Consider the following 18,895-nt stretch of genomic DNA (forward strand, 5'->3'; position numbering starts at 1 on the left):
CCCTTGGGAGATCTCAACAAATACGAGGAAAAACAACTTCAAACAATGAAAGGCCTGTACCGCTTTGTTCCATTTCTTCTTCATGCTTCCTAGTTTTCAAACCTGTCTTCTCCTCCCGTGTTTCCAAAGGACACTGCCCCTTCCTCGCGCTTCCCTGGTGAAGTTACGCGAGACAGATCCTGAAGAAATTAATCTTGAACCCATCTATTATTTTCCTAAGGACCAAGACATAGGAGGACAAGGCTGGGACCAGGAAAGGAGGCACCCCTTTATGCAAAGGCGGCATATGGAAAAAAAACGACAGAGAAGATTCTGGGCAGGGGGCGGGGGTGGCGGATTTCACTCTTCTCCAGTTCCTGACCCTTTTGGGGGTGGGGGTAATCACTCTCAAATGTCAGTCTTTACTTCTTAGGAGATCTGATCAGGGTTTAGCCAGTCGGATGGTAGCAGATAATCGCTGGATGCCAGCACTTGAGGGCACATACTCCAAATAAAATGCAAACTGTCATTGCGGCAGGTCGACTTCAGAGCCACAGGTGGAAGACCGGAGGAAAGCGGCCCAGGGCTCCCAGTGGCCGGTCACAACACAGTTCTCAGAGTGCACCTGCACACACCCACGGGCACGCATTCAAGCCACAGGCTGTGGGTTCTGCTAATGTCCTTCCCTGCCCTCCTCCCTGCCCCACCTCGCTCGCTTTCCCTTCCCCACCCCCAGCCCTCACCCCACACAATGAGATTTTTGTTTGCTTCGGTAGCATGTGACAGTAGAGTACCTGCTTTGCCTAACTCAGCGCGCAGGTCTCTCGGGTAACAGGTGGCAACTTCCCCTGTTGGATGGTAGGTATAAAAAAAAAAAGAATGACCTCATAGGGGTGGAGCTCGGGGACTCCAGGTAGCACTCACAGACAGGTAACCCTGCAGTGAGGCTGTGTCGTTAGAAGGGGGTCAATTCATGCCGAGGTTCACCCTGAGGCGCTTAAGCAACCAGCCATTGCCTGCAAACCTCCAAAGTTTGTCTCACGGCCTCAGATGGAGCCCAGGGAAGCCGCTGGGAAGGAAACCATGGGAAGCAAGAGAAAGAACCTGACCTTCTTGAGACCCAGGCTGTACATGCTGGAGAGAAGGAAGACAGACACTGTGGTGGACAGCAGTGTTCCTGGGGACCACTCTGGCACCTTGAGGAGGAGCCAGTCTGACAGGACCGAATACAACCAGAAACTGCAAGGTAACCAAAGGAAAGGAAGCTGCTGCAGGTGGCTTTCCTCCAGGTCTAGGTTGGCCCGTTCCCATTTGCAGGGACACTTGCGGCAGAGTAGAAAATCAGATCCAACTTTCCCTTCTTACGAAACAAGAAAATGAAATTGAAAAAGGGACTCATGAGACATAGAGACAATTTCTATGATGAGAATCAATGGTTAAAGAGCCCCCGCTGAATTTTTCTTAATGCCGTTCAATTTTCTCTGGTGAGAGTAATATTTTTTTTCCCTCTACCTTCCTTGTTCCTCCTCCTTCCCCCATCCAACGTAAAAAGGGGGAAGGACTGGTACACACGTGATTTTAAAACCTCCAAGAGGCAGTTTATCCCGGTAGGTGGCTCTAAGATGTCACACTGTGAGCTCTAGCAAGGAAACTGTACTAAGCCATGACTGAAGTTACCTTAAACAGGGATGTGGAACTATAATCATGTCTGTGAAAACTAAATAGTGTTATAGTCAGTGGGATGCTCTGAAAGAATTGCTGGAAAATCACTTTAATGAGCATGCCCTCAGAGTGGACTGAATAGCCTCCGAGCGGGACAGAGCTGTTCCGCACACTTAATGCTGAGTGACCACGTAGGAAATAACCACTTTACTTCTGTGATGGTGGTAAGATAATTTGGCATCATTATTATAACACGTCTTCCCTATCTGGCCCTGGAGTCCTCTCTCCTCTCGACTCCCCTCTAAAGGTCGGTAAGACTTCATTTGGTATGACAGCAGGCAGGGATTTGTCTCCGTGGCTGCACCTGCCATGTGAGCCTCCAGATCCTGTCTCTCCTGTTCTGTGCACAAAGCGGGCATGAACCCCCCGCCCCGAGCCCACTGCGACTTGTCATTTTAGACTTCAAAACGGCAACAACACTAAAGGACCAATGGGACACACTTGTTAGCGGAGCGCTTTCCTCGGAAACAAGCCTAGACTTAGTTATGCAAATTAATCAACTCAAATGCATTTAAATTAAATGTTTAAAAACTCTAACTGGGGCATAATGCTTTTTGAAAATTCTGCATGGCTCAACACTAAATTGCAGTGTCAGTCTTTATCCTTAAAGAAGCTGTGTTTAATGAGGAATAGTATTTGATCCTTCCAGGCAATGTTGGGAAGAATGCAAATTTTAGTCATGCACACTTGGTTCTGCAATTATGACTTTTCAATTTACTACATACAAGATTTTGAAGAAAAATGTCTTGAAATTTCTGAGCTCCTGCTTTCTTATTTTTGAACGTGAGATTAATGATATCTGTCATATAGTGCTGAAGATTGAATTAGACAATTACACAAACCTCTAGTACCTTGGCTGACAGATATTATATGCTCTGTAAATAAGAACAATAGTTATTTTCAATTTCAAGAACATTGGGTGCCATACTAAAGGCCAAGCAGGATATTTATCCAAACGTTTCTGTCTTATGTTTTCTAACTTCTTTTTGCCCCTTGATAAAGATAGGCTATACAGGAATTCAGAAGTCCCCCCACATTGTTCTCAGCAATACCTCTTCCATTGCTTTCACTAATCCAGCATCTTTCTGCCTCAGACTTTCCATCAAAGAAATGTTAGGAATAATTTTGGAACTTATTAAGTTTTGCTCTTCTCTTCCGAACTGTATTCAACAAAATAGGCCGACAGCCACAAAACCCAGTGGGCGTTTGTTAGTCGCTCTGTCAAAGTCTGCAGGCGGCCTACACACTTCATTTGGTTTGTGAGTTTTGTTTGTTCTGCTGGATGTTGTCTTTGGAAATGGAAAGAAGACTCAGAGTTCACCCATGTTCCTAGAAGTACTTGTGTATGTGTGTGTGGTGGGGGGAGAGGGATCACCAGGGAGTGTAGAGGACACATCAGAGCTGTAATTTAGCTGGACTTCTGAGAAGAAACATGTTTAGCCGCAATCCAGTGAAACCTAAATTCTAATGCCTAAGGGGACGTTCAGGATTCATTTACAGCAGATGCTTCGGCAGCGGTGGGAGGCATTTCCTCCGCTATGTTCAAGGCAGGCAGCTCTGTGGGTTTTCTGTCTGGTTTGTTCAATGCCCACAGTGGACTGTGGTCAGGTGACTCCTACATCTCTCCCTTATTGAAATGGCAAAGGTTTGGCCTCCATCTTTGCTGGAACTGGTAGCCCCCAGGAGGAATTTTAAAAAAGGCAACTTGGGCTGGATAGAGCCCTAGAAAGATGGTCCAAAACGATTTTGAGGTCAGGATGCTTTCGAAGACTGGAATTTCCAGTACTTGTACAGACCTCAATTCATTCAGGCAGTTGTTCAGAGTGGTGTGTTGTTATTTGAGTAATTCTCTGCCAAAGCCTGCTCGTTGGTCCTGAAAAAACAGATCTTTCTCCAGTGTCTGTGAGCTTACCTTTTAATTCACACGAGGCAGTCTTGTTGTTGTTGTTGTTGTTTTTAATTTTTATAATGTTTTAGCTGATTAAATTTTAAGTTGCAATAATAATTATTTTAAATGAAGCTTTTCATAAAAACTACAGGATCAGGGCCACAGAAAACATCTCTAAAGTAATGACCTTGTAGAAGGCCATCTTCCCACTTTTGGTTCCTGATACACTTTTGGCTGTGCAGGGATAGTTGGATCCTAAACCCAGCACTGGGTTTCTTTACTCCTACACCAGACTATTCAGTGAATCGGTTGGTCATATATGTTATATGTTGTGTCTTGTCTTAATGTTGAGCCAAAGCACAAGGATAATGTCATTTTTAAAAAAAGGACATATTTTATTCCTCAAAGCCTTGTAGTCGGCATGAGAAAGATAAGAAAGTCAAACAGATGCAAAATGGCAGCTTGGTGGAAGTGGGGGCTGGATCAAAGGTTCCGAACAACCAGTGGGGGGAGGAAGTTATTAGGTCTCTAAAACATGATAAGCTGGAGATAGAGAGAAAGTACAGATGGGAAGCAGGGGGATTTTAACTTCTTCACGGTATTTCATCTGAAGTACAATGTTCTTCCTTATTGCTTATATCAACTCTCCTTCCCTCTCCAACCTCTCCCCCTACATATACTCCATGAAAGAGACTTGCTTTGTTAAATGTCCCATTTCTGCATATAGAGTCAGGCCCAGCACAAGTAACTACTCGATAGTATTGACCTATTCAGTAACTATTCAACATAACAAATGATTTGAATGCTCTGACCCATGCAGGCAAAGGACATGAGCAGACACCAAAGCCTGAATAAAGCTTAGGCATCAGCAAGTGCCTTCATACGGGAGGGTTCATACCTCCAGCAATCAACATGATTGTTCATTCAAACAAAACACGTGAATGTACAGAATTGCACACACAATGACTTCATTTTGGTGGCGGTCTATCTCATGTCTCACTCTGCATCGTAGAGTGCAGTGACTATACTCTGTTCACCCTTCTCCCATTCCTTACGGTCATCCATCTCACCCTTCAGATTAGCTAGCTTCCTTATTCTCATCCTACTGAGGGCCTTAGTAGAGGAAACATCAGGGGGAGCTTAGAGGTCGAGCTGTAAAAATGTAGGATTTCGTATAGGATTACCTGTATTAACCTTATTTGAATTAAGCATGTCTTGGTTCTATACATCTGCATATGTAACTATCTATATAAAGAATACACTGACATGTGTGTGCACTCGAGATATTTCTGCGCCGCTTATGCTTTTTATTAAAATGTCAGTGACTGAGGTTCTGCGGTCTTGTCTGAAACCGTAACCATGGATGTTACTGATGCAGTTTCTGCCCCTCAGACCATATGTTTTTACATATAAATCCAAACTTTCGCAGTAATACTTAGTCCAAAAAATGATATTTAGAAATGAGACCTTTGGGAAGTAATCAGATCTGGACAAGAACCCTAATAGATGGAAGTGATGGCTTTGAAAGACACTCAAGAAGCTTTCTTGTCTCTTTGCTGCCACTGGTATAAATACCTGTAAACCAGGAAGGAGGCCCTCATCAGAAATCGGGTCTGCTAGGAACTTGACCTTGGATTTCACAGCCGGTAGAATGGTGAGGAACAAAAGTGTGTCCCTTATGCCACACAATCTATAATACAAGCTTAGAAAAGCTAGAACTGACCAATAGTATTTTCAGCCTCTAGTTAGTTTTTATAGTTGGTAAATATTTTTGCTAGTGAAGCAGTCTCTGAGAATGGGAGTAAATAGAAAAAAAAATGCCATTATCTCTGATAACAGGAGTCAAAACTTATACTCTTAGCAGGGCCGATGGCATCTTATTCCCATCCTTCTTTTATTATATTTCATTCTTTCCTCAGAAAAGAAAGATCTCTTACCACTAAGAAAGAACTGGCAGGTTTTCCTATAGAATCCTAAGGCTTTGGTACTCTAATGCTAAAAAAACAAATTTCCCTAAGGCACACACTTCAGACAGATTGCATCATACGAGGAACACAGCTCAACTGAAAAGTTGAACTTTGCCAAATTATGAGTCCACTCAATGTATTGTGTTTCTAAAGAATATTCTGGAGCGAGTGGGAGCTACTTGCAAAGAAAGACTTGTGACTGTTTTGCTCCAGGCCTCATGGAGGAGGCCCTGAAAGGAAAGGTAAACTACCTATGTGTTTCTAAGCCAGAGCCATCCCCGTTCCTGCCTCCTTCTGCTGCCTCCAGACACCATTTGCTAAAGACAACGCCTCAGAACTAGGAACTTAACACCTGCCAAAAGAGGTGTGTGCTTGTTTGGAGAACAAGCCCTGAAAAGAAAGTCTAACTGCTTCCAGTAGTTTCTGTCTCATTTATGCGGAGCAACAAAATGGAAGTGTGTTCCAGTGCCTTCTTTTTCACTAGAGAGTCAAGGTGTCCTGCAGGTGTTAGGAAATTTCTTTGAAATCGCGAGCCACAAGAAAGCAGCGACTCCAACACAACCCTGTGTTGATTAGGGCTGGCTTTTCGATAACTTTCCTAAAGACGGAAGGTATTATTTCTAGTTGTGTGGTTTTTCTTATCCATAAAAATCAGAATTTTACCAGTGCATGAAATGTGGAATCAAGTGGCGAGAGAGAATGAAAGGAAAGAAGAAAGATGCTGGGGGGAGGGGATGCCAGATATGAAAATAAATGTATCTAAAAATAGTAACAGAGCTGGGGAAAGACCAGTAAGAGAGGAAGACTAGATTAATGTTCATCTTTGGTAGTTTCTCATGGGGGCCCACAGCCGGTAAACAATGACACATAGATTTATTAATTATGAAAGTATGGCCTTACCTTAGGCTTTTCCTAACTAGCTCTTATAACTTAATTAAGCTATTTCTCGTATTCTGCATTCTATCACACGGCTCAGTTACCTTTCCTCTGTCCCATTGTCTGACTTGCTTCGCATCACACTGGCACCTCCCACGGGCCTAGATTCATCCTGTTGACTTCTGCTCTCTCTGCCCAGAAGTCCTGCCTATTCTCTTCCTGCAGAGCTGTTGGTTATTTAGTTCTTTGTTAAACCAATCAGAAGGTGCCTTAGCAAAGACACATCTTCACGATGTAAACAAATATTCCATGACAATCTTTACCTCTGCTAGTATAGAAGATTTTTTTTAAAAAAAATGTCTGTTTATAGAATTCTATTTATAAGCTGACACCATCATATTAACATCAGTTCTTTTGTACGAGTTGGTTTTCTGGGGAAAGTGGGATTGTCATAGTAACACTGAACACATACGGTCCCAGGTGAAACTCGAGTGTCGCTGGCTGCCCTCTCCTGACCAAGTAAGTGGAGAGTCCTTAGAATCAAGGTTACTGCCTGTTAGGCTGCCTTATTCTCCCGTGGAGACTGCATCTGGAACCTTGGAATTTTCTGATGCACAGCCTTCAGTGTTGGCTGTAGGCTTGCTTTGGCCTGTTCCTATCCCATTTTCCTATGGATGGACTTTCGCTGTGTTTCAGTTAGTCCCAAGAGGTAACTGATTATGGGGAAATTCTTGAACGGATCAAACTGGAGTGTTTGTACCACGCCTAGGATGCCCTTGGTAGATGGGAGGCCTCACAGGGAAAGATGAAGTTTATAAGCCGTAAGGCTAGGTAGGAGTGCGTGTGCCCCTGCATTGAGCTAAATTCTGGCATGACACTCTTACCGATCTGAGAAATCTAAGCTTGAACTTGGCTTTCAGATTGCTATGAAGCTAGCTTTGTCAAAAAAAAAAAGAAAAAAAAAAAGCTACATCACTTTTCACTTGACAGTTGGCCAGCTCTGTTTATAACTTTTAGATATGTGAGCATGGCATGCCAGAAGCATTTGTACCCTTGCACCGGGTAGCTGGAGAAGGGCAGGCATGAATTGGGGCTGTGACATACCTCCTGCATGTGATCTTCCCTCTATGCAGGATCCTGCAAAGTAAGAGGAAAGTGAAATGGAGGGAATAGGGAAAAAGTGAGCGCCATTATCCACCAGGGTGATGGCAGCAAAGAACTTCCACACACCAGCACATAATCCCAAATCTTTGCACTTCTGGTTTGTAGTTGAAAATGTAGATGGTAAAACTTGGGGTTGAAGATAGGTGCATACAATATTGGAAAACAGAATACAGTCAGTTAAGCGACTTGCCAGACATTTTACTGATACCAAGTTGAAGCAATTTGGGGTTTACTGCATGCCTTTTACAATGTGGTGACATTTTTCTACTCTTGTGACACAGCTTGACTGGCCGGCTTTTGCTTGGAAACACGCATTCTTTCTTTCACAATGTGGCCTAGCCAGTGTTGCTGTTTTTAAAAATAATTCTTATTGCTGCTGTTTTTCAGGGACTAAAATTGCGAAATTAGGCCAAGCAAGTCTTCCCTCTGGTAGCCGGAGCTTAACGGTCTCTATTTTCTGCTTCGTTGAGCACCTTAACGCTCTTCTTTATTTTTTATGCCCATTATCCTTTATTTTTCTCCCCATAAAATGCATCATACATCTAAGAGGCTGAAAGCCCTAGTTTGTAGCAGAGGTGGAGAAGACACCACCGTTACAAATGAAAGTATGCAGTTAGCAGGATATGGCGGCACATCTTTAATCCCAGCCCTCGGGAGGCAGAAGCAAGCAGATCTCTATGAGTTCAACACCAAGCTGTTCTGCATCACTGTCTAGGACATCCAGGGCTGCACAGAGAGGTCCTGTCTCACGAAACAAAACAAAATAAAGCAAGCAAGCAAACAAACAAAACTATGGAGCTGTCATTCAAAAATTAGCAGTTCTGTGTACGGGTGAGTGAGACTGTAAATAGAATTCTACAAAGTCAGTCTGAATCCTGAGCTGTAAACGTGAATGCAGCAGGAAAATAGAGCCTTGTGATTAAAAGCCTTTGTATGAGGGTATCTGGAGCAATTTCTCCCTTGATTAGCGAATCAGAGAAGAGCAATTCTGGGAAAGCTGCACTGAGGCCACGGCAAAGAATGCCTGGAACTCTCTGGCTATCTCAGGGAGCTGTGACTTGAAGAGGCTGAAAGGCCATACCATCCCACTGCTGGTCTAGGTGTCTGAGTAAGAAATTGTTTTCCCTGAATGCTTCTTGATGTTAGGTCTTTAAAGTCAGTACAGAGAGAGAGAGAGAGAAAGAGAGAGAGAGAGAGAGAGCTGTCACGGATTTCTACTTCTGTGTTGGTTATGAAATGGCTGATTGAAGGCATTGTTTACCTTCAGTGCAGTCCTGATTTTACTCGGGGAAAAACAGCGAGTCCCTTGAAGAATTAGAAGACGTCTCCTCCCGCACAAGTGCCAGCAATTTTCTATGATCAGCAATCAGAAATGTAGAGTTAAACACGCGCCTGCTTCCTGGCTGAGAATGCGGCCTTTGCTCAAGCTGAAAGTTTCTTTCCTTAAATCCCTGGAGGTCTGGATCCTCCTCACTGAAGTCTCTGCACCCTCCACAATCCTTCCCCTGAGGTCCCTGCCTACAGTGGCATGGAAAAGAAATACCATTCCTCTACCCTCTTAGAGTCTTGGATGGGGATGGTGAAATGGGTTGATAAAAGGCAGATTAACTGGGAGAAAAGTGACAAATTTTATTTGAAATCTGTTTGTTTCATTTGACTCAAAGTACTTGATAGAGAAAAGCACCAATCCCAAAGACACAGATGAACCTGGAGTTCTGTACTGTCGAAAAGCAGGATTGGAGGCTCAGCTGCCAGCAAGAAATTGAGGAAGGCTGTAGGTTTATCAAGAAGGGATGTTGTGAAGATTCATCAGGATGCGAGCTGTCTGCCCCAGTGACAGGAGCTCTGCTCTTCCTGACCCCGTCAACCCCTCTCGGCGTGGAAATTTGTGCTTTACTTTTAGAATACAAAAACGGGGAGAGACAGAGCCCTTCCTGCAGCTGCCCTCCCCAGACACCTTCAGCTCAGAATAATCCATACAGGAAATCACATGTGGAGGGGTGTGTTCAGCTCCTTCAGTGGTCTTCACCTCTGAATTCACATAAGTATTCCAACCCTCTCTCTTTTTCCTATTTAGATATAATTCCTTTTGGGAGCAGAAGCTTAGGCCTACTTCAGTATTTAAGGGATGTCTGATATTTGGTGCGCACCCCCTGAGTTGTTGTCCATTTAATGGTTTAAAAGTATTTAATGGTTAACTGGAGCTGTATTGATTCGTATGGCTGGTGTATTTCTATAATTCCAATTTTTCCAGTATTTAATGGTAGCCAACTTTTGCAACTACGTTATTTTGTTTTTCTGTAGCAGAGGAAAGATAACAGAACTCAACAGATTGAAGAAAAAAATACAATTTACTGCTGTCATGACCTTTGTCTCTATGACATCAGAGGCACACGAAAAGCAATACAGAAGCTGTGATAAGAAAAAGTTTAATCGTACCTCTAAAATGTAGGTGGGGTGGGCGCAGAACAAAAACGTGAAACAAGAAGGCTTTTAGGATTTTCAGAGGTGGGTCACTCAGAATGATTAAACATGTTCTATGATTTGAAACAAAGGATAAATACACACTGACTGTTGAAAATGGAAGGTACCCAGACACCATCTGAACATTGGTATTTGTCACTAAGCTGGTCACATTAGTAAGTGGTGACATCAGTTCTTCTGAGTGTCCTGTGTTCCAAGGTCACTGTGTGTGTGTGTGTGTGTGTGTGTGTGTGTGTGTGTAAACAGATAAACTGCTTTCTTCTTTGTTCTAGCTATAGTCTTCTGTAGCCATGCCTGTTTTCTGTTTTTTTCTTAAGGGATTGACCAATCTTGACAATGTTTTGAAAAACGTCCCAAAGCCCTTAGATCCCCTGATTTACAAGGACATTCACTACCACCTTTAAGAAAACCATGAGCACTTATTTTTGAGGACTGTATCATTTTACACTTGCAAGAAAACGTTTTACATACATGTAAATAAGGAAGATCTGTGCGCACAGGGAATAAAGTCAGTACTTCCTAGAATAACTGGAATAGCCTACTTTAAAAACCTAACATGAATTATCGGAGCTGGTCTTAACTGCTGGTCAGCACTAACCCCAGAACACAGCTCAATAAGAATGCTTGCTGGAAGACAGCCAGGATGTCTGCTCATGGTGCTTCTATCCAAAGAGTCCATGTTGTTTTTGTTAATTAGCACCAAAGAGGGGCAAGTGCCAGGCCCTGGGCTCAGTCCTCAGCTCAGAGAAAAAATTTAAAAAAAATAAATAAATAATAAACTATTCAAAACTAAATATTTCTCAAAGTATAAGTTCACTTTATGCTTTAACCTTTCATTTTTTAATATTTCTTTATACACATGTCAAATAAGGGCATAAATTTTGATTCTTTTTGATGAAGGAATATTTGGAGAGAAATCAATATTCTCTGAGAAAAATGAAGTCTTACCACATTGCATTTACAAGAAATAACTTTTACACATTTTATTTTTTCTGGTCTGGGTACCGAACCTAGGGCTTATATACCAGGCTAATGCTCTACTCTGAGCTGTATCCACATTTGCTTTTTATAGTATACAAAATATAACTCATACATCACTACATCAGTTTGCATTAAAATTGTATTAATACAATTTTTAATGAGGAAAAACTAATCACAAAATTTCAAGTCCTTACATTTTTTTGCTGTATGTTCTAAATTGTTTAAATTAAAAAACTAAAAATTTATTTTAAGATATTCAAACTGTAGTTTGACTTTTCTGTATTTTTAGATTGTATTAAAATCTGTATGATTGCTGAGGACCTCATATTAGATCATGATAGGGAATATAACTCACAGTATCTACACAATTATGTATATGTGCACTATACATACATATACTGATGTGTGGATCCCTGTTTGTAGATGATGCTTAGAATCTACAATAAGTGATTAAATAGAACTTTAAAAAATCAATTTCAGTTAGTTGAAAGGAAAACAAATTCTGGTTTTTATTTCTCTGAAATCTATTACCATGATAATTAAATAGGTAATGAAAGGCTAGGGACGTAGCTCAGCGATAAAATGTTTGTCTAACATATGTGTAGTCCTGAGTTCAGTTCCCAGGACAACACAAAGAACAGGGAGGAGAGAGAGGGAATGGAAAGAGGGGAAAATGACGTACCTCTATGTCTCATGCTTTGACAATGAGAAAGAGCAGGGCTGTGAAATGCTGGTTCTTTGGCATGACAGTCATTGCATCCACGAAAACACAGCAGCTGTGGTTGCCTGCACTGGGCCAGTACAGGAAAGGGTGGGTCATCAGTCAGACATGGGCTGGGGAGGCACTCACAGAGCCCTGCCTCTCTGGGCTGAACTTTACTCCTGGTTCTTGGGGAGGAGCAGTCATTGTCTTCAGTTGTGTAGCTCAGGTGAGCCCAGCAGGCTCCACTGGGCAGTTCCAAACACATTGTAAGACAGATGGTCCTGGTTAAACTCAGTGGCTCACAAAATGAAAGGACATGAATACAAAAGTAGGCCTTGTGTGGAATTGAGAGTAAACAGAGGTGGGAAAGAGACACGAGAGGAAGGGGTTGAGAATAACCAGAATGCTTTGTGCACATGTATGAAGCAGCCAAAAACAAATTTAACAAAAATTAGAAGTTAAAAAAAAGAGGGAAGGGCTGGAGAGATGGCTCAGAGGTTAAGAGCATTGCCTGCTCTTCCAAAAGTCCTGAGTTCAATTCCCAGCAACCACATGGTGGCTCACAACCATCTGTAGTGGGGTCTTGTGCCCTCTTCTGACCTGAAGGCATATACACAGACAGAATATTGTATACATAATAAATAAATAAATAAATATTAAAAAAAGAGGGAATAAGCAATGATCCTCAAATGATTTTCTCACAGTTTATTCAAATTAGTTTTGCAGTAAATTTATTCAGGGATTATAGGCAAAAGCGGAGGAAGGAGGGAAGGGAAGAGAGAAAGGAAGAAAGAAAAGGAAAAAGGAAGGAAGGAAAGAAAAGAATAGTTGGTATCAGTCCTGTGACTGTTACAGAAACCCTGACTTGCTTCTCTGGAAGTTTCTACTCGAAACTCTGCTCCTAAGTGGCCCTCCAGTGACCTCTCTCTCCAGTGGCAGCTGTGACCGTGACCAGTTCCTGATGGCATTCCGTCACAGCGTTCCACCTCTCACTATCTGGCATGCCATATTTCTCACCAGTAATTGTCTTGCTATTCCCCGTTCCTAACTAGATGTTTCTAAAGACCGAGGCTTGGCTTTGTGTTTCACTGCTGTTGCTACAATCAGAACCAAGTTCTCAGCAGTGCCACAGCTCACATTTGGGGACAGAATATTCTCAGTTGTTCTGTGAGGCCCCATGCACTGTGGGACATAAACAGCATCCTCATCTTTTGTGGACTAGCTGCTAGAAGCTCTTCTTCACACCTCTCTGTTATGACAACAAAAACAGTAATTGTTCACAAATGTTTCCTAAGAGGACATGTAGAATTGTCAAGCTATGAGCCACTCATAGGCACTATGGGTACTCAATAAATATTTGTCGAATAAATGAGTATGTGCATAAAAATCAGTGTTCCATCCAGTCAAAACTCTATACACTCAACAATAAGACACAGACAATGGGAAAGACTGAGCATGGCAAGATTTTCCTACCTGCATTCTCACTCTGTTCAGAACGTACAGCTTCCTTTTTCATTCATCTTTTTCTACTAAGGCCGTGAAATAAAGACGTTTCCAGAAAGTGCCCACCCGTTTTTAGCTCCTAATTATCCTGGCTGGGCTATGCTGCTCATTGTTAGGGCCTCTAAATTCAAACAATACGACTTCAGTATTTTTCAAGCCTGTAAGTGTTGCTGAATTCCTTTTAGAAAGCCACATTGCTACCTTCTGCAGCAATTAGCAGTCAAAGGAAATAAATCAGAAGCCTTGTGAGTGAGGGTAAAGTATTTTCCTCCCCCAGTAGTTGAGCTTTCAAATTTGGAGCAGTGGAGGTTCATCTCCTCCATATTTTCTCTGAATACCTCCCTGGCTTCCCTCCAAAACCTGCCTGACACGCACTTATTTTCACCTATTTCACAGAAGGCTCACCCCATTCATCTTCCTGTGGGTCAGATTTCCATTAGCTGATAAAAGAGTTTTACCGTGTGAAAATTATGTCCAGAGGGTTCAACAGCATCCTGCCGAGGGCTTTTTGTTTATTTTGCTTTTGTATTTTGTGGGGTGTGGCAAGCATGAGGAAAGGTTTGAAATAAGACCTGGGTTAAAGAGCATTTATAATCATATCCGGGGAGGTGGCAAGGATCCAGTGAGAGTAAAACTCTAGATTCAATGAGTGGAAGTTTGCTCTGTACGGACATCGAGAATTAGACTGATGCTGGTGATGCTGATGATGTTGATGATGCTGGTGATGCTGATGATGCTGATGCTGATGGAGAAGACGATGGTCCGACCTCCGTTTCTGCCTTTGTTGCTTACGTGGCTTACTTTGCTTTCTTTCTAAAAAAAAAAAAAGTATTTATTTTTGTTTTATATGTATAAGTGAGTGTATGCATATATGTACACCACACGTGTTTCTGGTGTCCAAGGTGGCCAGAAGACAGCACTGGAGTCCCTGGAACTGGAGTTGCAGATAGTTGTGAAGTAGCTGATATATATACTGGGAACGAAACTCTGGTCCTCTATTGCAACAGCAAATACCCTTAACCACTGAGCCGTCTCTCCAGCCTAGACTTAGATTTTCTAGAAATAAGTTTTGTTCTCTAAGTAAAGCATAGAGTTAGGTACAACTATCATTTTGTCTCCTCCTCATTATTTTTCTGTTTTTCCTTATTTGGTTTTATGGATACATTACCTCGTCAGCCAACTCAGAAATCTAAGCTTAGGCTTCACCCCTCTGTTAGCCTGCATTGATTGATAGGCCATGCTAATTTCTTTCCAAGTTTCTCTTGATTTGTTCACTTCTTATCATTGTCATGGAAATAGACTAAGCAGACTATTTAGCTGTGCAGTTAACTGTCTGCCTTTGCTTCCTTGCTTTATGGTTGATTAGAAACCTCTCCTCCCAAATATGGTCTTACACAGACCAAAGTGACCTTGAAAAAAAAACTTAATTGCATCACTGCTTTTTCCAACGATTTCCTATTGTCATGGTTTGGGTATAAAGTGCCTATCCAAAAGGTATAATGTTAAAGACTAGGCCCCCAGCTAGTAGAACCAGTCACAAAGAGGCTATTGGATCCTGGATGCTCTGACTTCCCTGAGGAATCAATCCATTGATTGATTCATAATCTGATGCTATTATTAATAGGAGGTGAGGTGAGCCTGGTGGCTGGTAGGTGGGTCACAGGGCATCTTGGTCCTTGGCTTTTTCTAGTCCCTCTCTCTGCTTCCTGGCTGTCCTGGGATGAGATTCCCTGCCCTACTATGTTTTTCTGCCATTGTGCTTCGTCTAGAGGCCCAGAGAGGTTAGAGTCATCCAATTATGAACTGAGATAGACACATAGTCATAAATATTTCCACTTTAAGTTGTTTTCCTTAGGTATTTTGGCACAGAAACTAAACACTAGTTAGCACTTGCAGTATTTAAAAGTCTGAGATTTTTTTAAGGATGCCTTTACGATCTGTACCATAACAGTCTCTGTAAATGTAGTGTCTTCTCGTGCCCCTAACAACTATACTTCCCTCACGTGAAGGTGTTTTCCATTTTGATTTTTAGTCAAGCCCTATATATCCTGCTCCTTTAGCTAATACCATCTCTTCTCTCCTAGTTACCTCTCAAGAGCCTGGCTTCGAGGCTGCGCTAGACTTTTTAGCCCAGGCCATAGCGAATGATAATTATTAATCTGTACACTGTCTTTTTCCCCAATATGACTGATGTTTCTAAATTGCAAAGTGATTGGTTTGCAGGCTCACTCTAGAATTGTTTTCTTCTTAATCCTTTTCATTTGTCTCATCCAAACTCTAATATAGCAGTAACAGTTTGGCAACTTGACTTTGTAAAATTGTTTCAAAGCATTAAATCCATTTTTATAGAAACACGCATGTTCTATCACTTCCATATTTTGCCAATTTATGTGTGTTTCGTTAAGCTAATGTAATTACAATAAAAATGCAGCCATGCAGTCAGGTTTGCTGCTGTACGCAACTAATTTTTGGGAAATGCAAAAAATTGACTATTAAGGGAAGTGCATAGACGTCCCCATATGTTTTAGGGAGCGGAGGGAAAATGCTGACTTACCCAGTGACTTTAATAACCCATCATTACCTCTAGTTACCCAGTCTCCTGACAGCAAGGGCTGTTGCATTATTCATTACTACATTTATAACAGAACCTACTCAAATCCAATAGATAGTTTTAAATTGATATTGAATGAGATGCAAAATTTCTTTAACTCTCCAAGTAAGTAATTTATAAAATTATTAACTTCAAATTCTGATACTTACTGATTTCATTTAGCTCTGAATACATTTGTGCTTATGATGAAATTATAAATTAATTTGAGGCTAGATACTTTTGATATATTACGCTTCTGTTCTGCAATCAAGTGACTGGAGAAGTTGTCTGATAAATAACTGTGAGAGGCATGCATGTACCTGCCATCTCTGGGATCAGGGGCCAGAGGCTAAGTGCATCGAACATAACCTCAAGGTCAGAATGCAAAGTTTCCACTTACAGTTCTCCTTTACTAAGAAACAAGTAACACAATTATGAACATTAAAATCCATGATGATTTGTTAGCAACCACTAACAATTAATACCAGCAAGAGTATTAATTAATCGAAATGACTTACCACCTACATGTCCCAGAAAAATAGTCAATGGTACCCCAGCAGGGGTAGCCTTCTTCCTCCTCTTACTGGTAAGCTTTCTTGAGAAGCAGGACATGCTCGGTGAAACCTCAGAAACTTCTTAGCACTGTGACTGGGCCTTGAGATAAATGGGAGATGATTGGGCTTTAAGAAATCCATCATTATTATACTATAGCAAATGGCAAGTCAAGGCAAATTCCCACCTCATTTAAATTCCGTCTGAATGATGGCACACACATTAGGCCTGCCATGGAACTGGCTTTGTAGTAGTCCTTGATAATTCTGCTTTTCCCAGCTGACGGGGAAATGTCCTTATAGATGTACCATCTGTGCCCCTGTCCTTAGGGTATTTCCCAGGTGGGGGTAGGTAGAAGGACTCTAGGGGCCATTCAGAACCAATGGCAGGTAATTCTTGGTAAGATGAAGAACAAGCGGCTCTTTATGGAGGGCCATCTCTGTGTCAGACATGGGCAATGTGACTGCTGGGTTTCCTCTCACCTCCCACAAGTCCCAAGCAGTGAGTCGTGGCTGAAATGAAGGTTTTGAAGCCAGATGAAAAAACGGAGGTTCAAACCTGGCCCCGCCACTGAAAGCAGTGAGATGTTTGACAAGTGATTTAATCCCCATGTGTTTCCACTTCTGTCTGTTAAAAGGTAAGGAGCAAGCACGTCCATCCTGTGCGGCAGAGCTGGTACTTAAAAATGACATCTTGTTATTATTGCCGTTGCCAGCTTCGATTAGTTCTCTTCCAGAGATGAAGCAATTTAGTGGCACCACATGGTTTGGCTGGTGTCACTAGCAGTGAGTGGCACCGCCAGCACTGACCTGCACATACCTCTGTCCAGCAAGATCCTATTGCATACGCACAGAGTACCATGATAGCAGCATTGCCAGACGGGGGTTCGAGCGAGAGAGCTCCAGCTGCAGAGCCCAGCGCATCTGGTTAGAACCCCAGCTCTTCAGTGTCATCTGTGAATCATTGGAGAAATTCTACTCATATTCATATGCTGTTTCTTCATCACTAAAATTAACATATTATTTCACTTTTAGGTTGTAAGGAAGATTATAGATAATGAATATTGGTCCTTAACAAATACTTGAAAATTGTTGTGTGCATTACAGGCATGCTCAGTATATTATGGAAATTGTAAGGGAATAACAATGTACAATGATTTAATATAACAAAAGCAATTTTAGCTTGCTTTCATAAATAAAATATAGTGTGTTTATGCAATGAAATATTACTAAAACTTAAAAAGTAAGGCTTTTAATAAACACTATGACATAGTTGAGCCTTCAGGACATTATGCTTAGTGAAATAAGTCAGGTACCAAAAAACAAATACTCTGTAATTCCATTAAATTGACGTACCCAGAGCAGTTCAACATATAGAGACAAAAGGCAGTATGGCAGAAAAGAGAGAAAGAGGAATTGTGAGTTTCACCTTGGGAAGATGGACATGCTCTGGACACATGCAGCAGTAATGATTGCACACAGTGGAATGCATTTGCTGCTGCCAAACTGCACACTTCAAAACAGCACAGTGCCTTTTCTATTATCCACACGTTGCTGCGATGAAAGAGATGGGATAAAGACATGTAACAGTGGGAGGGGGAGAAACTGTAGGAAGTATTAAAATTACCATCACTCTCAGGCCCAAGTTATCCTCCTTTAGCAACTTATTGATGCTTTGTGTTGAATCTCACCAAGAAGCCACACTCATCTTAACATTTTGTGAGAACAAAATGGTCCTCTTGCCCAGGAAGTGTGTCTCTGAGTTGGCTGGTGAGTATCAATCAATGTGGCTCTCACTCTGACAGTACAGTCACAAGCCATGCTGCTGGACACCAAGAGAACGGCTTTATTATACACATTACCTTGAAATAACAGTTTTGCCAGGAAATTTGACGCAGCACACGCAGTGCATGATAGAAGGCAGCCAGGCTCAAGGCTGTCAGTCAAGTGCGCGGCACATGAGGTGCCGTGGAACAGCTGAGATGCAAGAAGGTAATTAACTATGAAGGTCGTTCTTCATCAGGGTGCCTTCTGGAAAAAAGCTGCATTTGGTTATAAGGCTTACCCTATTTATACCTCACGTCTCCACTTTTATAAGCCACGCTCCCCGTGTGGTGTTTAGAAATCCTTGAAGGTGTTATTTTTAAAGATATCGTCAATTCTGTTTAAATTGCTGTGCTCCAAACTCAACCCAGCATCGTTTTGCATTTTGAAACAGTTTCTGACATTGAAACCTCTTCCTTTTCAATTACTATAATAAATGTTTAATTGTGAGGAAATTTTAATATATCCAGAAAGCCTTGGATGCCTCTGTTCTCCTTCTGTTTTATGATCTCATTATGTGGTATTTCCCTCAATTAAAAAAAAATCCTGGCAACATCTATAAAGATTAACATCATAACCATTTTAAATATATAGTTCACTGATGTTAAATATATCCACAATATTATAATGTCACCACCACCGAGGTCCAAAACCATTTTCACC

The 18,895-nt window shown here is 41.8% G+C and overlaps 1 protein-coding gene across 2 annotated transcripts in view; it reads left to right on the forward strand.

Annotated features, from left to right (window-relative positions):
- The first annotated feature begins 886 nt into the window (after positions 1 to 886).
- Arhgef38 (Rho guanine nucleotide exchange factor 38) overlaps positions 887 to 18,895 on the forward strand; it is a 91,680-nt gene continuing 73,671 nt past the window's right edge. For both annotated transcript variants that reach the window (XM_041655136.1, XM_041655139.1), the window contains exon 1: positions 887 to 1,225. In XM_041655136.1, the coding sequence (XP_041511070.1) occupies positions 1,030 to 1,225 (196 nt within the window). In that variant the 5' untranslated portion in view covers positions 887 to 1,029. The remainder of the gene's footprint in view (positions 1,226 to 18,895) is intronic.

Source organism: Microtus oregoni, unplaced genomic scaffold, assembly GCF_018167655.1.
Source record: "Microtus oregoni isolate MIOR12 unplaced genomic scaffold, Mior012 000000F_ref0000247, whole genome shotgun sequence".
NCBI classification, from domain to species: domain Eukaryota; kingdom Metazoa; phylum Chordata; class Mammalia; order Rodentia; family Cricetidae; genus Microtus; species Microtus oregoni.